The sequence below is a fragment of the Nycticebus coucang genome, chromosome 18 (genome assembly GCF_027406575.1).
Source record: "Nycticebus coucang isolate mNycCou1 chromosome 18, mNycCou1.pri, whole genome shotgun sequence".
Lineage (NCBI taxonomy): Eukaryota > Metazoa > Chordata > Mammalia > Primates > Lorisidae > Nycticebus > Nycticebus coucang.
Window position 1 is genome coordinate 30,969,008 of NC_069797.1, and position 18,636 is coordinate 30,987,643.

General features: G+C 40.8%; 2 protein-coding genes across 15 annotated transcripts in view; one reads left to right on the top strand and one right to left on the bottom strand.

Moving 5' to 3' along the window:
• SLC6A4 (solute carrier family 6 member 4) overlaps window positions 1–5,809 on the top strand; it is a 40,402-nt gene extending 34,593 nt beyond the window's left edge. For all 4 annotated transcript variants that reach the window (XM_053570880.1, XM_053570877.1, XM_053570876.1 and 1 more), the window contains one exon: window positions 5,062–5,809. In XM_053570880.1, the coding sequence (XP_053426855.1) occupies window positions 5,062–5,136 (75 nt within the window). In that variant the 3' untranslated portion in view covers window positions 5,137–5,809. The remainder of the gene's footprint in view (window positions 1–5,061) is intronic.
• An 11,635-nt stretch (window positions 5,810–17,444) lies between these two features.
• Window positions 17,445–18,636, bottom strand: part of NSRP1 (nuclear speckle splicing regulatory protein 1) — a 51,184-nt gene continuing 49,992 nt past the window's right edge. For all 11 annotated transcript variants that reach the window (XM_053570885.1, XM_053570883.1, XM_053570882.1 and 8 more), the window contains one exon: window positions 17,445–18,595. In XM_053570885.1, the coding sequence (XP_053426860.1) occupies window positions 17,539–18,595 (1,057 nt within the window). In that variant the 3' untranslated portion in view covers window positions 17,445–17,538. The remainder of the gene's footprint in view (window positions 18,596–18,636) is intronic.

Here is an 18,636-nt window from a genome sequence, read left to right on the forward strand (position 1 = left end):
TCTTCTTTTTCCAATTCCATAAGATCTCTTGTGAGATTGTTGATGTGCTCTCTTTCTGTTTTTCGAATGTAGGCATCTAAAGCGATGAATTTTCCTCTCAAAACTGCTTTTGCAGTATCCCACAGGTTTTGGTAGCTTGTGTCTTCATTGTTGTTATGCTCAGGGAAGTTAATGATTTCCTGTTTTATTTCTTCCTGCACCCATCTGTTATTCAACAGAAGATTGTTTAATTTCCATGCCTTTGGGTGGGGTCGAGCATTTTTGTTAGAGTTGAGTTCCACCTTTACTGCCTTATGGTCTGAGAAGATACAAGGTAAAATTTCAATTCTTTTGATTCTGTTGATATTTGTTTTGTGTCCCAGGATATGATCAATTTTGGAGAATGTTCCATGGGGTGATGAGAAGAATGTATATTCTTTATCTTTGGGATGGAGTGTTCTATATGCGTCTATCAAGCACAGTTGTTCTAGGGTCTCATTTAAGTCTCTTATATCCTTGTTTAATTTCTGTTTAGAGGATCTGTCCAGCTCTGTAAGAGGAGTGTTAAGGTCCCCTGTTATTATGGTATTATCAGATATCATATTGCTCAGACTGAGTAAGGTCTGTTTCAAGAATCTGGGAGCATTTAAATTGGGTGCATAGATATTTAGAATTGAAATGTCTTCTTGTTGTATTTTTCCCTTGACCAATATAAAGTGACCATCTTTGTCTTTTTTAACTTTAGTTGCTTTAAATCCACATGTATCTGAAAATAAGAATGCAACTCCTCTTTTCTTCTGAATTCCATTTGCCTGAAAAATTGTCTTCCAACCCTTGACTCGGAGCTTTAATTTGTCTTTTGAAGCCAGGTGTGTTTCTTGCAGACAGCAAATGGATGGCTTGTGTTTTTTAATCCAGTCAACCAATCTATGTCTCTTCAGTGGGGAATTCAAGCCATTAACATTTATTGAGATAATTGATAAGTGTGGTAGTATTCTTTTTTTTTTTTTTTTTTTTTTTTTTGTAGAGACTAGAGTCTCACCTTATCGCCCTCGGTAGAGTGCCGTGGCGTCACACAGCTCACAGCAACCTCCAAATCCTTGGGCTTAGGCGATTCTCTTGCCTCAGCCTCCCGAGTAGCTGGGACTACAGGTGCCCGCCACAACGCCCGGCTATTTTTTTGTTGCAGTTTGGCCGGGGCTGGGTTTGAACCCGCCACCCTCAGCATATGGGGCCGGCGCCCTACCCGCTGAGCCACAGGCGCCGCCCAGTGTGGTAGTATTCTATTCGTCTTATTTTGTGAGAGTCCATTGCTTAGTTTTGTCTTTTGCATCAGTGTGGAGGTTTGGTTCTGTCCTTTAATTTCTGAGTTCTTACTTTGCTGCTGATCCATTGTGGTGGTCAGTGTGCAGAACAGGTTGAAGTATTTCCTGTAGAGCTGGTCTTGTGGCGAATTTCCTCATTGTTTGTATATCCGTAAATAATTTGATTTCTCCGTCAATTTTGAAGCTTAGCTTAGCAGGGTACAGAATTCTGGGCTGGAAATTGTTCTGTTTAAGTAGATTAAAGGTATATGACCATTGTCTTCTTGCTTGGAAAGTTTCATTAGAGAAGTCTGCAGTCAATCTGATGGATTTGCCCCTGTAGGTCAACTGGCGCTTACTCCTGGCAGCTTGCAGAATCTTTTCTTTTGTCTTGACTTTGGACAGGTTCATCACAATGTGTCTTGGAGAAGCTCGGTTAGAGTTGAGGTGACCTGGGGTCTGATAGCCCTCTGAAAGCAGTGTGTCAGAATCTTTGGTGATATTTGGGAAATTTTCTTTTATAATATTCTCTAGTATGGCTTCCATTCCTCTGGGGCATTCTTCTTCCCCTTCTGGAATTCCTATAACTCGTATGTTGGAACGCTTCATAAAGTCCCATAATTCTCACAGTGAACGTTCTGCTTTCTCTCTCTTCTTTTCTGCCTCTTTTACTATCTGAGTTATCTCAAGAACTTTGTCTTCTACCTCTGAAATTCTTTCTTCTGCATGGTCTAACCTGTTGCTGATACTTTCCATTGCATCTTTAAGTTCCCTGATTGACTGTTTCATTTCCTTCAGCTCTGCTATATCCTTTTTATATTCTGCATATCGTTTATCTCTTATTTGATTCTGTTTTTGAATTTCCTTTTGGTTATTTTCTACTTTATTAGCAGTTTCCTTCATTGTTTCCATCATTTCTTTCATTGTTTTCAACATGTGTATTCTAAATTCCCTTTCTGTCATTCCTAACATTTCTTTATAGGTGGAATCCTCTGCAGTAGCTACCTCATGGTCCCTTGGCGGGGTTGTTCTGGACTGGTTCTTCATGTTGCCTGGAGTTTTCTGCTGATTCTTCCTCATGGGTGATTTCTTTTATCTGTTTCCTTGCCCTAATTTTCCTTTCACTTCCTCTTGCTCTTTAAGTTCTCGTGCCTGTGGACTAAGGGTTACAGGACCAGAAGGGTGAGAAGGTTGAAGAGCAAAAAAGGGATGAAAGAAAGGAGGACCGAATGATAAGAAAAAAAAAAGAAAAATAGAGAAAGGAGAGGGGGTGGGTAAAAGGAATATTGACAAAAAGAAGGGAGGCACAGAAAGAGGGAGAAGAGCAATATAGGTGTACAGTAGGGTACTTTGATACAACCTTAAAAAAAACCCCACCTTCTGGGGGTGCCCAGTTGGGTGGTTCCCTTGAGGTCAGCAGCTCTTTGCTAACCTGATCAGACACAGTACCCCACCTCCACCAAGTAGAGAGGAAAGACAAAAATGCTATAAATCAAACCAAAACAAGCAAACAGAAAACTTTACGGGATAAAATTGGCTGGAAAAACCAAATAATAGCGGTAGAAACACTAACAAAAATGAAGTTCTAGTTATTGAAATAGGCAGCAATGGGAAATTTTAATTAAACTAGAAAAATTGAGAAAGAAAAAGGATCTGTATGGAAAAGATTGAACTTAAAAAACAAAACAACAATCAACAACATCAAAATAAACAAAAAAAAAACAACCAAACCAAAAAAAAAAAAACACAACCAAAAACAAAGCAGTATGTATATGTTATTGAATATTGTCTGGGCAACACGTGGTCTTCTGGGGTATGAGATGTTAATCACAGTTCTGATACGACTGGAGGCTGCTAGTTTCTCAAAGCTCAGCAGGTAGACACCCTAAATCTCTCTTCAGCCCACTTAAAAGGCACTTTGAACTTGTTCACTTACTGAGCAGAAGCTTTCTCAGGGAAGTGCTTGTCGCTGGAATCACTGCTGAAGTGGCTATCCACTTACCCTGTGTGCCAAAACTGGTCTCCCTCTGCCCCCGAGGGTTAGGGCTGCAAGGCGGCTCAGACCCCGCCCGTAGGCTACTTGGTCGCTGGGTTACCAGCTCCCACCCAATTCCAGCTCTGCGACCCTGAGGGCGGAGCTTGCCGGGGCAGATCGCTCACAATGGCTGCCTGTGACCCAGAGCCAAACACTGTTAGCTCCGTCTGGCTCAGCGGCTCAGACTGGGGCCCTAGACAAAGGCCAAAGTTCTCCGCACTCCTGCTCAGGCTCTCCCCAAGGCAGTTCAGCTGAGTGCCAAGTCCAAAGACACCAAAACAGTTCACAGGTAAGGCCTTTCTGGTTTGCAGTCTCGCTGCTACTGAACTTACAGTTGCGGGCGGGTTTATATGGATTGAACACATGCGACCACTTGCCGGTTTTCCACTGTTTTAGTCCTCCTCTTGGGGTCCAGAAGTCTCTTGCTGACTCTCTGTATCCTCTCAGGGGTGATGATAGGCAGATCCCACCAGCCAGAGATGCCTGGAGGCCTATATCCCCAGACTCACGGTGCCCAGATGCAAGGAAGCTGTTACTCGGGTGCCATCTTGCTCTGCCTCGAGAACTGAAATTTTTTTTTTTTTTTTTTTGTAGAGACTGAGTCTCACTTTATGGCCCTCGGTAGAGTGCCGTGGCCTCACACAGCTCACAGCAACCTCCAACTCCTGGGCTTAAGCGATTCTCCTGCCTCAGCCTCCCGAGTAGCTGGGACTACAGGCGCCCGCCACAACACCCAGCTATTTTTTGGTTGCAGTTTGGCCGGGCCGGGTTTGAACCCGCCACCCTCGGCATATGGGGCCGGGACCCCACCGACTGAGCCACAGGCGCCGCCCAAGAACTGAAACTTTTAAAATTCATAGGCCACGATCCTTAAAGAACAATAAAGAAAAGCTTAAAGGGGACTCCATACTTTCCAAAGTGAAAAGGACAGTAGCAGAGCTCCCCTAAGAAGACTTTTGGCCAAGAATTTTCTAAGCCTCTGCAGGGCTGCTAATTTTTCCTTCTTCATACCTCAGCTGCTTCATGTCACTCTGATGCTCAGTTTTACAAGACAGGTTGTATATTTCACACCTAAGCCCAAGCATATTTCAGATCTGTCTTAAGCACTTCTGTGTACCTCAGTTGTTTCTATAGTAGAAATTCTCGGTCTTTTCTCTGGGATAAGTGCTACATTAACATGGGCTTGTATTAGAAGTGATGATTTAAGTGGTCACATCTTTTAAAATTACGTGATAATCTGTATTCTTATATGAACCAGGTCTGCCTTATGAGCGGATTCGTTAAATCAGTAACATCCTGCTGTTACAGTGGCTGATGGCCCAAGGCACAAGGAGCCTGACTGACGGTGGAGCGGGGGGTGTGTGTCAAATCCAGGACTCACTCTGGTCCCCAAGCCCTGTGTGGCTGCCGATGTTTCCCTCTGTCCAGAGAAAAGGGTACCCTTTCCTAAGTTATTCAAAGGCATTTTATAGGACAGCAGAGGTTCTATGCAAGGCTTCATCCTTTTCTCTAATTGGTGTTAAAATGATTTTCTTAGCTTACAGGTTCTTATAGGTCCTGAAAATACCATTTTTATCCATATTTGAGAATAGAGAATTCCTTTCTTAAGGAAGGCCAATGAGATGATTCCAGCTATTAAATGTTATTAAAATGCTATTTAAGCTTTAATGTGAATGTTGAAATATTTGTGCAAGTTTATGAAACTGCAAGAAAGTTTATAACATTGTATTTTCTTCCCAACAGCGCATTATTAAAAGTATCACTCCAGAAACACCAACAGAAATTCCCTGTGGGGACATCCGCTTGCATGTTGTGTAACACACTTTTCAGTGACCGAGAAAAGGCTTCCCAACAACCTCCTTCTTCAGTTCTGACAAGTCGTGCTTCGCCTCTCCCCTTTAAGTGAATGAGTTTCCAGCTAAGCCTGACAATGGAAAGGCCTTCTCCATAGACATGGACCTATGAAACTATGGTGCCCAGACTCTTATGGCCTCCAGCAACTTTTCATGAAATCTCCTGGACACACTACCATGTTAGAGTGTGATACAGCTAAACTGGCCTATTTTGGACATGTGAGGATGTGTGTGGAGGTGATGAAAACCACCCTATCAGTTGGGATTAGGTTTAGAATCCAGTTTGTGAAAGTCCCCTGTATCGTTTCTTGGTATGATCACTGGTATCTGACATCTACTTGCTTCTAAAGGTTTCACCATTCATGAATACATAAACCATGTAGGAGAAAAACAGGGATGACATCTTGCTAGCCATTTATTTTCTGAGTAGCATAGAATCTACTTTTCTGTAGCTGGAATCTCCTACAACCCTGTAACCTGTGTGCTGCTGTGAAGTCAGGAAAAGATGTAAGAAGCTAAACTGAAAAATAATGTAAACATGTGAGCATGTGTGTCTGTGTATATAGTTGTTGCACTGTATTCTCCATTCCAGTACTTTGAGCCCATTACAAATTCCTAATTTTTCTTACATTAACAAATTCCACCCACTTAAACGTGTACGTATGTTTGTTATTGAGAGGTACAATTCCTGCCACACACTCTGCTACCTTTTCCTTTTCCTTAGCCCAAATACCTTCCTTTATGGGCCAGCCTTTGGCATTTGCTGCACTTCACTGCTGTCTTCCCGTCTCTCTTTCCTAATCATTCAGGATAATGTTCACAGGCAAATCTGGCCTATTTGGTTAGTCACTGTGGCTTGACTTTGAAGGTGGGTCTTGACACATGGACCTTCAGTGTTCAGCTGGCCATCTGGTTTAAGCTTAGTCTACTTAAAATAACTTGAGTTTGATCTGGTTACTTTGCTTTGTGAAGAGGGTAAATCCAATTTTCACTTAGCCCTAGGGTATATAACTTTGGAACCCTAACCTAAACTAAGGTCACCCTCACTCCAAAATCAATTGTGGGGAGTCTGGGTTAGCCTTAAATGGACTTCCTCCTCAATTGACCTTGCTGGTAATCATGTTTGTGAACCCTCCAGATAATTTTTGAGACTAAGTAGTTGGGTGCCATGACTTATGCCTATAATACTAGCACTCTAGATGGCCAAGGCAGGTGGATTGCTTGAATTCGGAGTTCGAGACCAGCCTGAGCAAGAGTGAGACTGTGTCTCTACTAAAAATAGAAAAATTGGCTTGATGCCAATAGTTCAGTGGTTAGGGCACTGGCCACATACACTATGGCTAGAGGGCTTGAACCTGGCCCAGTCCTACTAAACAGCAACAATAACTACAACAAAAAAATAGCTGGGCGTTGTGGTGGGCATCTGTAGTCCCAGCTACTCAAGAGGTTGAGGCAAGAGAATCACTTAAGCCCAAGAGTTTGAGGTTGCCGTGAGCTGTTCCGCTACAGCACTCTACCGAGGGCAACACAGTGAAACTCTGCCTCAAAAAAATAAGAAATAAAAATAGATGGCTCAGCACCTGTAGCTCACTGGCTAAGGGTGCCAGCCACATACACTGAAGCTGGCGGGTTCAAATCCAGCCCAGGCTCGCCAAACAACAATGACAACTACAACAAAAAAATAGCCAGGCGTTGTGGTGGGCACCTGTAGAGCCAGCTACTTGGGAGGCTGAGACAAGAGAATCGCTTAAGTTTAAGAGTTTGAGGTTGCTGTGAGCTGTGACACCATGACACAACACAGACTCTGTCTCAAAAAAAAGGCGGGGGGGGGTGGCACCTGCGGTTCAGTGGGTAAGGTGCCAGCCCCATATACCGAGGGCGGCGGGTTTGAACCCAGCCTCCAGCCAAACTGCAACAACAACAAAATTTTTTAAAAAATAGGAAAAAGCTGGGCATGTGGTGCAGGCCTGTAGCCCCAGCTAATTGGGAGGCTGAGGCAAGAGGACCATTTGAGTCCTGGGAGTTTGACGCTGTGAGCTATGATGCCATAGCACTCTACCCAGCGTGACAGAAGAAGACTGAGACTAAGTAAGGTTGCTTGGGAAATGATCAGCTATGTGGATGACCTTTCATTCCCCAAAAAACACTTCTTTTTTTTTTTTTTTGTAGAGACAGAGTCTCACTTTATGGCCCTCGGTAGAGTGCCATGGCATCACACAGCTCACAGCAACCTCCAACTCCTGGGCTTAAGCGATTCTCTTGCCTCAGCCTCCCAAGTAGCTGGGACTACAGGCGCCCGCCACAAAGCCCAGCTATTTTTTGGTTGCAGTTCAGCCAGGGCCGAGTTTGAACCCGCCACCCTTGGTACATGGGGCCGGCGCCCTACCAACTGAGCCACAGGTGCTGCCCTCCCCAAAAGACTCTTAATACGGATAAATTAACCTGGCCTCTGGTGGCTTGTGACAGATGCATAGGTACAGAGACAAATATTACCTCATAGTGTGGGATTTCCTTATCAAAATCTTGAAGGGAGAAAAGCCTCATCAGTGACAAAAGGACACTCATCTGGCTTCATATCACTTCAGTGTTTCATTTAAGTACAACATCAACATGAGATTGTATTAGAAGTGATGATTTAAATATAAATCAAATTAAAATAAAATAATATTCCATATTATTCCACATAAATCAAATTTAATTTAGCAGCCTTATAAAAAGGTCCGTATAACAGGAATGGTTTTATCCAATTACTGAGCTTCCTCCCTGGACTTCCTTGGCCATCTTCCTGATTCTCACCACACCCTACTAGTTTTGATTCTTTGCTTTTCCTAGCAAAGTAGTTTCTTTACACATAGATGTTAGCTGCTGAGAAATCTCCCAAGATGAGGGAAAAAGAGGGGAATGAAAGATGTCCGTTGCTGACCTACCTTTATTATCTTCATTCTTTCATTCCTTCCTACTGCCCCATTTCCAGAGAAAATACGTGAGTGCCAGTGGATTCAGTGGTCATAGCTTTGCAAATTTTAAAAACTTGCTTTGTAAAAATATCCACATATGGATTCTCTTCACCTCACACATACGTAGAACTTGTCGAAAGTTACTACTATTTTTTTTTTTTAAAGCACTTTTTCAGGGGCTGGGCACTGTGGGCGCTCATGCCTGTAATCTCAGCACTCGGGGAGGTCGAGGCGGGTGGATTGCCTGTGCTCACAGGTTCAAGACCAGCTTGAGCAAGAGGGAGACCCAGCTGTAAAAATAGTCGGGCATTGTGGAGGGTGCCTGTAGTCCCAGCTACTCAGGTGGGTGAGACAGGAGAATTGCTTGAGCCCAAAAGTGAGGTTGCTATGAACTATGACACCGTGGCACTCTACCAAGGGTGACAAAGTGAGACTCTGTCTCAAAAAAAAAAAAAAAAAGAAAAAGCAACAAAACACTTTTTAAAGGGAATTAGAGTTTTGCCAAGTGTATTAAGAAAATCATAAAGGAACTTTGAAAATTTTCAAACTTTATTAATCTGAAAAAAAATCCAAAATCCCTGTTTGTTCTGCATAGTTTATAATTATTTGACCCACATTAATCAATACTACTTTGGATTTTTTAAAGGAAAACTCAAGAGTAGGTTTTAAATTAGTCTTTCAAAGACCTTTTACATCTAATGTAGCATTTACATAAAAGTAAAAATTAAAATCGAACCGAACTGTAAAACACTGAATTCTTATTACTTTTATCAGAAATTAATTAGAAAGTAACAGTCAAGATACCAAACAAAGCTATAGAAGCAATCTAACCATTAGAGGTAAGGAAGTCCAAAGAATTTATCTCCCAATGTAATCTTTTTTTTTTTTGAGACAGAGTCTTACTATGTCACCCTATGTTGCTTGACCTCGGTAGAATGCCATGGTGTCACAGCTCACAGCAACCTCAAACTCTTGGGCTCAAGCGATTCTCTTGCCTCAGCCTCCCAAGTAGCTGGGACTACAGGTGCCCCCCACAATGCCTGCCTATTTTATTTTTGTTGTAATTGTCATTGTTGTCTTTATCTGGCCCGGGCTATGTTCGAACCCGCCAGCTCTGATGTATGTGGCCAGCACCTTAGCCACTGAGCTACGGGCACGGAGCCTCCCAACTGTAATCTTACAAACCATTGAAAACTCATTCCGTTTGTTGGTTGAAATGCATGTAATCTGCGATCTAAATTCACTGCACTGGCTGCCCCACCTGGAGATGGATGCAAAGACTGACAAACCCAGAGTCAATACAGTCACTTCAAAATCAAATAATGCAATCATAAAATAAGGCAGGAAGTTATTCTGAGAGATGTCATGTCCTTGCCATCTTTTCACTAAGCTTGTTAATTTGGTGCTACCAATCTCAAAATTTAAGTGTAAATACGAATTTCCATTAAGTCACCTCCTTCCCTTAAAAGGGAAGTTATTATTCTGGAATTATAATTATTATCTTTCTGACAAATAGGACTGACCTGTGCTGTTCTTACACGTTAAGATAATGCTTTGCTACCCAATGGTACGAGCATGTCTCTTTACTCATAAATCAACACCTGGTGCTTAAGGTAACAGAATTGTCTGGGATGGTTGTCTTCTTTAAACATAACAGTAAGGCATTTCTCATCCCATCCCCATTTTTTAATGTCTTTTTTTTTTTTTAAATAAGGGAGGATAACAAAGAGAAGCAGTCGGTCCCTCAGACTGAGCCACAGCCTGTCATTCTCATAAATAATGTAAAAAAAGTAAAACAGTTCCATGCTACGGGGAAGTAATGTATTTTAAAAATAATCATGGAGTTTACACATATCTTTTAAAATGCAGAGTTATGTGAAAGGCTCTCAACTAGGAAGATGAACTTAGAAAATGCTTGCTTGAGAAGCACATTAAATAATGAAATTTATATATTCAAATATGGGGTAAAGGGACAAATAAGAAAAAAAGGATATCCCCATACTATAGAAAGCTTTTTTGGTCTACTTGAAATGCTCTGGTTTCTGAATTTTTTCAATATAGAGAGGAGTCAGATATTAACTAAAATTTGTTGTTCCATGGGAAGAATATTTCAAAGCTTTAAGTCTTGGCTCAGTGCCTGTAGCTCAGCGGCTAGGGCGCCAGCCACATACACCAGAGCTTCTGGGTTCGTATCCAGCCTGAGTCTGCCAAACAACGACGACAACTACAACCAAAAAATAGCCTGGCATTGCGGTGGGTGCCTGTAGTCCCAGGCTACTTGGGAGGCTGAGGCAAGAGAATTGCTTAAAGCCCAAGAGTTTGAGGTTGCTGTGAGCTGTGACACCACGGCACTCTACCGAGGGCGACAAACTGCAACTCTGTCTAAAAAAACAAACCAAAAAAAATATTTAAGTCTTTTTTTTTCTCATTGCTTAACTGTCTCTAAATTTTAATAATAGAACAATATTTTAAAGTTCAAATAATGTCAATAGAGGCAGAGACAAACCTGAATTTCCACGTTCTGGAAATTTCTAAAGAAAGGTGAACTTAAGCTTTATTTCTTCTACTAGGATGAAATAAATTACTGCCCTTTGTAAATTATCCAGTCTTGTCCAAGGACTAAGACATCTTCCTAAGATAATAAGAATGTAGCACAACATCTGGCACATAGCCCGCAGTTTCTTGAATACATGAATATATATCCAATCCCATGTCACTAGTCTGGCCTAGCCTCCTTCCATCATAAATTGACTTATGTTATTCATATTGCCCAAAACAAAAAACTTTGCACACTTGTGGAAAGAGCAACCAAATAGGATTGAGAAGACAAGGGTTCAACTCCTTTCTCAGCCACTAGCAAACCAAGTAACCTTGGGTAAGTCAGTCAACTTTACTGGCCCATTTCCTCATGGGTAATAACAAGATAACCACAATAATTACCAACATTTACTACATGCTTACCAATGTCAGACACATCGTTACATGTACCCATCCAATCTTACACACCCTTTGTATGCCCAATTTTATGAAACACGTACTTTTATAATCTCCATATTATAGACAGGGCAACTAAAACTCAGAGAAGTTAAACAGTATGTCCAAGGTCACGCAGCCAGTAAGTAGAGAACCTCAGATTTCTCAATTCTCAACTCTTAAAACATGACATCACAGTGCCTCACAAACATTTTAAACTGCAGCCATTAGACAATTTCTAAAGTCATTCCAGTTTAAAAATTCTGATTTTAAGAAATACTTAAGAGTTATTAGGATAAATGAAGTAAAAACAATGAAAAAAAACATTTTTTTTTTTTGAACAGTCTCACTCTGTTGCCCAGGCTAGAGGCCCCTTGGTGTCATCATAGCTCACAGCAACCTCACTCTTGGGCTCTAGCAATTTTCTTGCCTCAGCCTCATGAGGAGCTCAGACTACAGCTACTCAAAAACACTTTTTTTTGTTTTTAGTAGAGATGGAGTCTCGCTCTTGCTTAGACTGGTCTCAGACTCCTAAACTCAAGCAATCCTCCCACCTCAGCCTCTCAGAGTGCTAGGATTATAGTGAATAAAACTTTATTTTAACCCTTTGCTCATGCTGGCACTGTAGTAGCCATTGGGCATACAAAGTTGAGTAAGAGTGGATGGATCTTTTGTCTTCAAACAAGTGACATACCATCATCATACTATAATGTTATTAAGTACAGAGCGCAAAGGAAAGAGAGGGATTGAAACAAAAGAGGGTTATTAAGAGAGATTCAGTTTTAAAAATAGTTAAACTGTTGATGGGACTACAAACTTAATCCACCCTCTTTGGAAAGAAGTATGGAGAATCCTTAACTCAAAACGGACCTTCCATTTGATCCTGCAATCCCATTACTAGGCATCTATCTATCCAGAAGAAAAAATATCATTTTACCATGTGGACATTGGACTAGATTATTTATCACAGCTCAATTACAATAGCCAAGATGTGAAAACAACCTAAGTTCCTATCACTCCATGAATGGATTAAGAAACTATGGTATTTGTGTACCATGTACACAAATTTTTATTCAGCCATAAAAAGATGGAGACTTGGGTGGCACCTGTGGCTCAGTGAGTAGGGCGCCGGCCACATATGCCGAGGGTGGCGGGTTCAAACCCAGCCCCAGCCAAACTGCAACAAAAAAATAGCCAGGCGTTGTGGCGGGCGCCTGTAGTCCCAGCTGCTCGGGAGGCTGAGGCAGGAGAATCGCATAAGCACAAGAGTTAGAGGTTGCTGTGAGCTGTGTGACGTGATGGCACTCTACCCAAGGGTGGTACAGTGAGACTCTGTCTCTACAAAAAAAAAAAAAGATGGAGACTTTACATCTTTACGTCTTTTGTATTAACCTGGAGGGAGCTGAAACACATTCTTCTTAGTAAAGTATCACAAGAATGGAAGAGCACGTACCCAATGTACTCAATACTAGTATGAAGCTAATAGACTAATATGTGCCACACTAGAGAAAAACTCAAATTCAAATTGGTGTGCTCCCACACCTGATGGGCACAATGTAAGGGTATATGCCACACCTCCAGGGTGGGGGATGCAACCACAACAGGGACTTTATCTAATAAATGCAAACATTAATCTAATTGTTTGGACTCTCATATTAATCTGAAATTTAACAAAATTGGCAGATACAAAGCAAAGCATCCAGTACATGGGAAGGCATGGTTAGTGTGGCACAGCGCTGTGTATCTGGCAGGACTAGAGTAAGCGTGAACAAAGGGAATGGGAGGAAAACTAAGATTTTTGAATCATTCATATCTTACTGAAAATTGAGTCAGAGATGCTTACTAATTCATAAAATTTCTTTAAGTATTTAATATGCTATTTTGGACCTCATATATTTAAAATAATAAATAACACCTAGCAACAAATTTAATAAATCCCATACTGGTCCCAATAATACATTATCAAGGAAATACTGCTCCATGCAGAAACCATTTGACTAATCATCAGTCTATATGGATACTTCCTATAGAAATTACTAATGACCAGACTGAGCCTTAGTTTCTCCAACTCAGTATTATAACTTTCAAGATTTCAAAAACATCTGTTAAATGTACACACAAAATAATACATAAAACGTATTTATACTTCAAAGAACAAACAAGTCACCACCATTCAGAATAAGAAATGAAATATTGGCTCAGCACCTGTAGCACAGTGGTTAGGGCACCAGCCACATACACTGAGGCTGGCGGGTTCAAACCCGGCCCAGGCCTGCTAAACAACTGCAACAAAAAAAATAGCCGGGTGTTGTGGTAAGCACCTGTAGTCCCAGCTACTGGGGAGACTGAGGCAAGAGAATTGCTTAAGCCCATGAGTTTGAGGTTACTGTGATGAGCTGTGACACCCCAGCACTCTACCAAGGACGACATAGTAAGACTCTGTCTGAAAAAAAAAAAAAAAAAGAAATATTGTCAGCATTTAGAAGTCCTGTGTACACCTCTCTCCCATAAACTTTTCTTTTTTAGAGACAGAGTCTCACTTTATCGCCCTCAGTAGAGTGCTGTGGTGTCACAGCTCACAGTAACCTCCCAACTCCTGGGCTTAGGCGATTCTCTTGCTTCAGCCTCCCAAGTAGCTGGGACTGTAGGTGCCTGCCACAAAGCCTGGCTATTTTTTGGTTGCAGTTTGGCCAGGGCTGGGTTTGAACCCACCACCCTCAGTATATGGGCCAGTGCCCTACCCACTGAGCCACAGGCGCTGCCCTCCCATAAACTCTTTTATGGCTGCATAATTCTTTTTTTTGTTTTTTAATTAAATCATAGCTGTGTACATTAATGCAATCATGGGGTACAATGTGCTGGTTTTACATACAATTTGAAATGTTTTCATCAAACTGGTTAACATAGCCTTCACGGCATTTTCTTAGTTATTGTGTTAAGACATTTATATTCTACACCTAGTAAATTTCACATGTACCCTTGTAAGATGCACAGTAGGTGTGGTACCACCAATTACTCTCTCTTCACTCATCCTCCTCCCTCCCGTCCCTTCCCTCTCCGCTTTACCCTTCTTGGGCTATAATTGGGTTATAGCTTTCATAAGAAAGCAATAAACTGGTTTCATAGTAGGGCTGAGTACATTGGATACCTTTTCTTCCATTCTTGAGATACTTTGCTAAGAAGAGTTATGTTCCAGCTCCATCCATGTAAATATGTAAAAGGTTTAACAACCATAAACTTCTTGAGAGAAGTCTCTCACTGTTGCCAGGGATAGAGCACAGTGGATAACAGTAGGTTCACTGTAACATCTAACTCCTGGGTCAAGCTATCCACCTGCCTCAGCCTCCTTAGTAGCTGGGACTAAAGGAATGCGCCATCATGCCTAGCTCACTTTTCTATTTTTTGTAGATAGGGTATTGCTATGTCGCAAAGGCTGGTCTTGAACATCTGACTTCAAGTGATCATCCTGCCTTGAGCTCCCTAAGTACTAGGATTACAGTGTGAGCCACCACCGTCAGCCCTAATGCTAACTTGACTTTTTCTAATAATCATTGCCTAGTTTTTCTTTAGTTTTACCATCTACCCATTATTCCTATACAATATAATTTTGCCCATATGAATTTTTTTTTTGAGACAAAGAGTTTCACTATGTTGCGGTAGAGGTTGTGGCACCACAGCTCACAGCAACCTCAAACTCTTGGCTCAAGCGATTCTCTTGCCTCAGTCTCCCTTGTAGCTGGGACTACAGGTGCCCACAGCACCTAGCTACTTTTTTTTTTTAGCAGGCTCAGGCCTGATTTGAACCCATCAGCTCTCATGTACGTGGCCGGTGCCCTAACCACTGAGCTACAGGTGCCGAACAGCCACATAGATTTTAATATAAATTACTTTTTATTTTGAGACTGTCAGATTCCAAGTTGCTGGGTTGTGGTTCTAGTGTGCTCATTTCACTGCACATAGCTTTTATATAGCTATCGTAAGTGGAATTTTGTTTCCAATTGGGCTCTTTTGGTTGCAGTGGAAGAAATCCAAGTTAAACTAGCCTAGGAGATATAGTATTGGTTTAAGTATCTTTTTAAAAAAAGCGATGATAAAAAAATACTGTGGATTAAGCAAAATTTCAGATCTTTATAAATTGGTGGGAAGGGAACCAAATAAAATTTTTGTGCTGGAAAAAAAAAAAGCTACTAGAGTTGAGCCAAATTCAAAGCAATCAGTTCTTGTAGTTTTTCTGTTCCTCTCATTTTTGCTTTTGTATGGGCATTATTCTGACAAGCAGCCAGAGACTCTCCAATGCAATTCCAGACTTAGCTCACGTTAATAGCCAGCAACTCCAGTTAGTGGAAAAGATCTTTCTGTACTTTCTGACAACTATCCCAGAATTGGCCTGGTTTGATTCACTTACCCTTCCTGGAAAACTAGTCTGTTCCATTTAAACCCCTAGACTAAGAGTAGTAAAGGGGGGTTTTCCCAAGGGAAAAATCAAGGTGCTAATACCAGAAAAGGGTGAATGAGAGAGGCAAACATCAATATTTGTGTATCTGGAGGAAATACAAGAAAACACTTACTTTGCAGTTTCTGACTCATCTATGTCAAACTAAAGAGGTTAATAATCCACAGCTTTTCCTAAGGTATCCAAGCTGCTTTAAGTCCCTAAACTATTGAGAGAGAAATCAATAGTTTATCAGATCTGATATTGGTCTCTCCTTTCTACCTTACACGCCACAAATTATCAATCTTCCTAGTTATAAAACAATCCTAACAAAGGAACCACACTCTACTGAGGTTGAAGATTTTTTGTCTGTCACTCATGCGTCTTCCGTGATCTCTCCCTTTCGATACTTACTTTATAATGCTCCCCCTGTGTACACTAAGTCATTGGCTTTTTAGAGCAGTCCTCAAACTTTTTAAACAGGGGCCCAATTCACTGTCCCTCAGACTGTTGGAGGGCCGGACTATAGTTTAACAACAACAAAAAAAAACTCTGAACAAATTCCTATGCACACTGCACATATCTTATTTTGAAGTAAAAAAACAAATCGGGAACAAATACAATCACATCGCCTCATGTGGCCTGCAGTTTGAGGACGCCTGTTTTAGAGTTTGTCCCTGAATGAACTTTAAAGTATTAGGATGTAGCTGGTATTTAATGTGTCAATCGTATCTGGCCAGTAACTCGTTACTTTTCCTTTTAAAGGTAAAATGATTTATAAATGCTACACCTGACTCTTAATACAGTTGTTTTTCATCTAGAAGTCAGTATTTTCCTCCACCAACCCCAACTTTTTGCTGATAGGTGTGGCCTCCTCCTCTGGACCCCTTTGCTCTTTCTGGTGCCCAAAACTCCTCAGGATAGCATAGCGCTCAGGCACTGGTGGGCCAGAGGTAATGGAGACAACCAGCCCTGGCCCAGTCCCTCCCCTCCCCTAAAAAGACAACGTTCTTAATAAACTAAGTTTACCTTTTATCTAAAAATAAATGTGGAAGCTGTTTATAAAATATCATGAGAGCTGTAAACAGCATTTTCTTAATGGGAAGACCCATTAAAAGAACTATTTTCTCCACAGCATTCATTCTTTCCCCATAAATAATTTACAGTATATAATTTCAAATGGCAAGTTTCAAAGACTTAGTAAAGAAATACTAGTTTTGACATACAAATGGAACTTGGAATAAACTGTTCCAGATTTTCAGAGTAGGTAAACAAGATACATTCAGAAATAGGGTACCTGGAGCCTTAACTAATTTAATTTAGGCTAAATGTTTCCATCTTTTCAACTTTAGCTAAAGTGAATTTCATACACAGTTAATTTACTAACTTGCCAAGGCTTCAGACTTTTACTAAAAGCAAAGACAAACTATGACGAGTTAAATTACTTTTAAAAGCATGAAAAAAAAATAAATAAAAAATAAAAGCATGAATTAAATGTGTAAGCACATCACTATTTTTATTTTGACTTAAGCCACTATGCTGCAGGATAAAAGTTTAGACAATATATATGACCACATGTTATACTTTAATATAAATTTCAGAACATAAACCTCTAATGTTCTCTACTTTATTGTCCAAATATACATATTTTTATCTGAAATACAATATTTACAAAACAGCTCCCTGTAATAAAATCAACATTATTAGAAGAATTGTTTAAATTATTTTTAAATGGTTGTAGTGGAGCCAATTTTCCTCAGTTAAGTACCTACAGGGATTTAGCACACTCATGGTTCTTGAATACAACTAAGAATGTAGCACTGATAAGTAAATATTACATATAAATTCAGCCGAACATTCAAAATAAAAAATTTCTGATTTCAGAAATATATTTAAAAATATCCTCCTGTCCACTGTTGTTACACTCCCTTTATTCTTTCACACAGCTAGTTCCAGGAGTTAACAGTTTTCTGTGCTTCCAGAGATCTTTCAAATGGGGCAGCCCTCAATCATCTTCTTTTTCAATATAGGTCTTTGCATTAACCCGTGCCATTTGCCTGGCCAAGTACCTGTCTCTAGCTGACATTACCGTTTCTTCATTGTTTCGCTTTGCAAACTTGCTCACCACTTCAGGGGTTCTCTCCCGTCCTTTGTCCTTCTCTTGCCTTTCCTCTGTGAGTCTATGTTTTGCTCCTGGGGATGTTTCACAACTAGAGGGTTTCTCTTGGTTTCCTTCTTTGTCATTTTCCATGTTTCTCATTTTGTTGGCTCTTTCTTGGTCATGATACTTATCCTTTGCTCTAGAATTGGGGCTGCTTTCCTTTCTGGCTTGGTTTTTTTCTGAAGATTGAACATTTACTTCTTGTTTTTCTCTATCTCTGTATTTATCATTATTTTCATATCTTTCCCTCCTTACTTTCACATATTCTTCCTTTTCTCTGCTTTTCTCTTCCTTCTCTCCTTTCTCACTGTGTCGGTCATGAGCATTTCGCTGTCTATGTCTTTCTTGCTCTCTTGGGGAGTATTTTTCCCTGTCTTTATCTCTTTTCCATTCTCTGTCACTTCTTTCTCTTTGGTCCCTTGCCCTCAGTTTATCTTCTTGTTCACGCCTCTTCCAGTGGGAATCTCTATGACTGGCCTCTCTGTGCCTATGAGAATCCTTCTCTTTCCGGTAATCACGGTCAGTGTAATGGTTCTCTTGGTCTCTGGACTGCCTCTCTTGGTGCTGATCTTGCCTTTTCTCAAGTCCTCTTGACTTAGAATCTTTTGTGTGGTGTTTGGCACCATGTCCTCTTTCTTCACTAGATGACCGTGAGTGTGTCTGAGTCCTGTGATGCTTGGAATCATCCTTTGAGGTCTCTGTGATGTTTTCCCGCCAGCAGTTCCGTTTCCTTTCTTCCATTTCATCATCCTCACTGCTCTTAGCATCAAAGTCACTGTCGGCATCTGGGTTTTCCTCCACTTTCATACCAGTTTCCAGAATGCACTTCTCCTGTGGTATTATGTTCTTTGAATTTACTTCATCAGAGTAACCCCTTGATTTCTCTTCCTTTATCCCAGACCTTTATTTAAAAAGAAAACACAAAATGCCACATTATCAACT